General features: G+C 53.8%; 1 protein-coding gene across 1 annotated transcript in view; it reads right to left on the bottom strand.

Annotated features, from left to right (window-relative positions):
* Nucleotides 1-269, bottom strand: part of PLEKHM1 (pleckstrin homology domain containing, family M (with RUN domain) member 1) — a gene marked incomplete at both ends in the record, with an annotated part of 4,175 nt that extends 3,906 nt beyond the window's left edge. The window contains one exon of the mRNA XM_009873593.1: nucleotides 29-269. Within this exon, the coding sequence (XP_009871895.1) occupies nucleotides 29-269 (241 nt within the window). The remainder of the gene's footprint in view (nucleotides 1-28) is intronic.
* Between the last annotated feature and the right edge of the window lie 557 nt (nucleotides 270-826).

Genomic DNA, 826 nt, shown 5'->3' on the forward strand with positions numbered 1-826 from the left:
ATCAGGAAGCGGGGAGGGCGGCACGCACCCATCTGCCTGCGATGCACCACGCTGAAGCCCTTTTGTTCCCGCTCGGGCGATGTTTTGGGCTTCCCGCTCTCCGAGGACGGCACCGACAGCCTTTCCAAGTCAAGAGCGCTGATGAGCCCCGGGGCCAGACCCTCGGCAGCCTCCTCCGGCCCGAAGCCGTTGGTGTCGGCCACGCTCTCATTGCTCTCTCCCACAGAAGGTCTGTAGAAATCATCTTCTGAGATCCAGCTCTTTCTTTTCTGTCCAAAAAATATCAATTAAAGTATTAATTATTGAATTTACCCCACACCCTGTTTCCCTCAAGCATGCATGCCCATGGTGACCCCGCCTCAGGACTATAAAATCTAAACTCAATGGGTTCTCTTCCCCTGAAATCATCGAGGGGCTCGGCGGGGGAAGCAGATTCCCTGCAGGAACCACATCTGTGATATTTGGTCCACCAAGGATTTCTGATAGAGGGTGAAAAATCAGCCCTGCCAGGGAAGAGCACGAGCTCACTCGGAGCAGCGATACTGTCCTCGATCCAGGAAGAACGGAGACAGGGAAAGGTACGGGATGACGCAGAGACTGATGGTTTACAAGCAGACACTACAAACGCTGGGTGTAATCACCACGGGCAAAAAGCAAGGCAGGGAAGGCGGAGAAAATTTTGTCTCCGTATGTCAGGAGGGGATGAGACCCACACGCAGAAGGAAGCTGAAAGAAAACACGACCGTTAACTTCTCCGGGGTGTTTCTGGCTACAGAAACAGAGCGAGGTTCTGGGACAAAGGAACACCGGGAGCAAAACCCAGCTT

The sequence above is a fragment of the Apaloderma vittatum genome, unplaced genomic scaffold (genome assembly GCF_000703405.1).
Source record: "Apaloderma vittatum isolate BGI_N311 unplaced genomic scaffold, ASM70340v1 scaffold29447, whole genome shotgun sequence".
NCBI lineage: Eukaryota > Metazoa > Chordata > Aves > Trogoniformes > Trogonidae > Apaloderma > Apaloderma vittatum.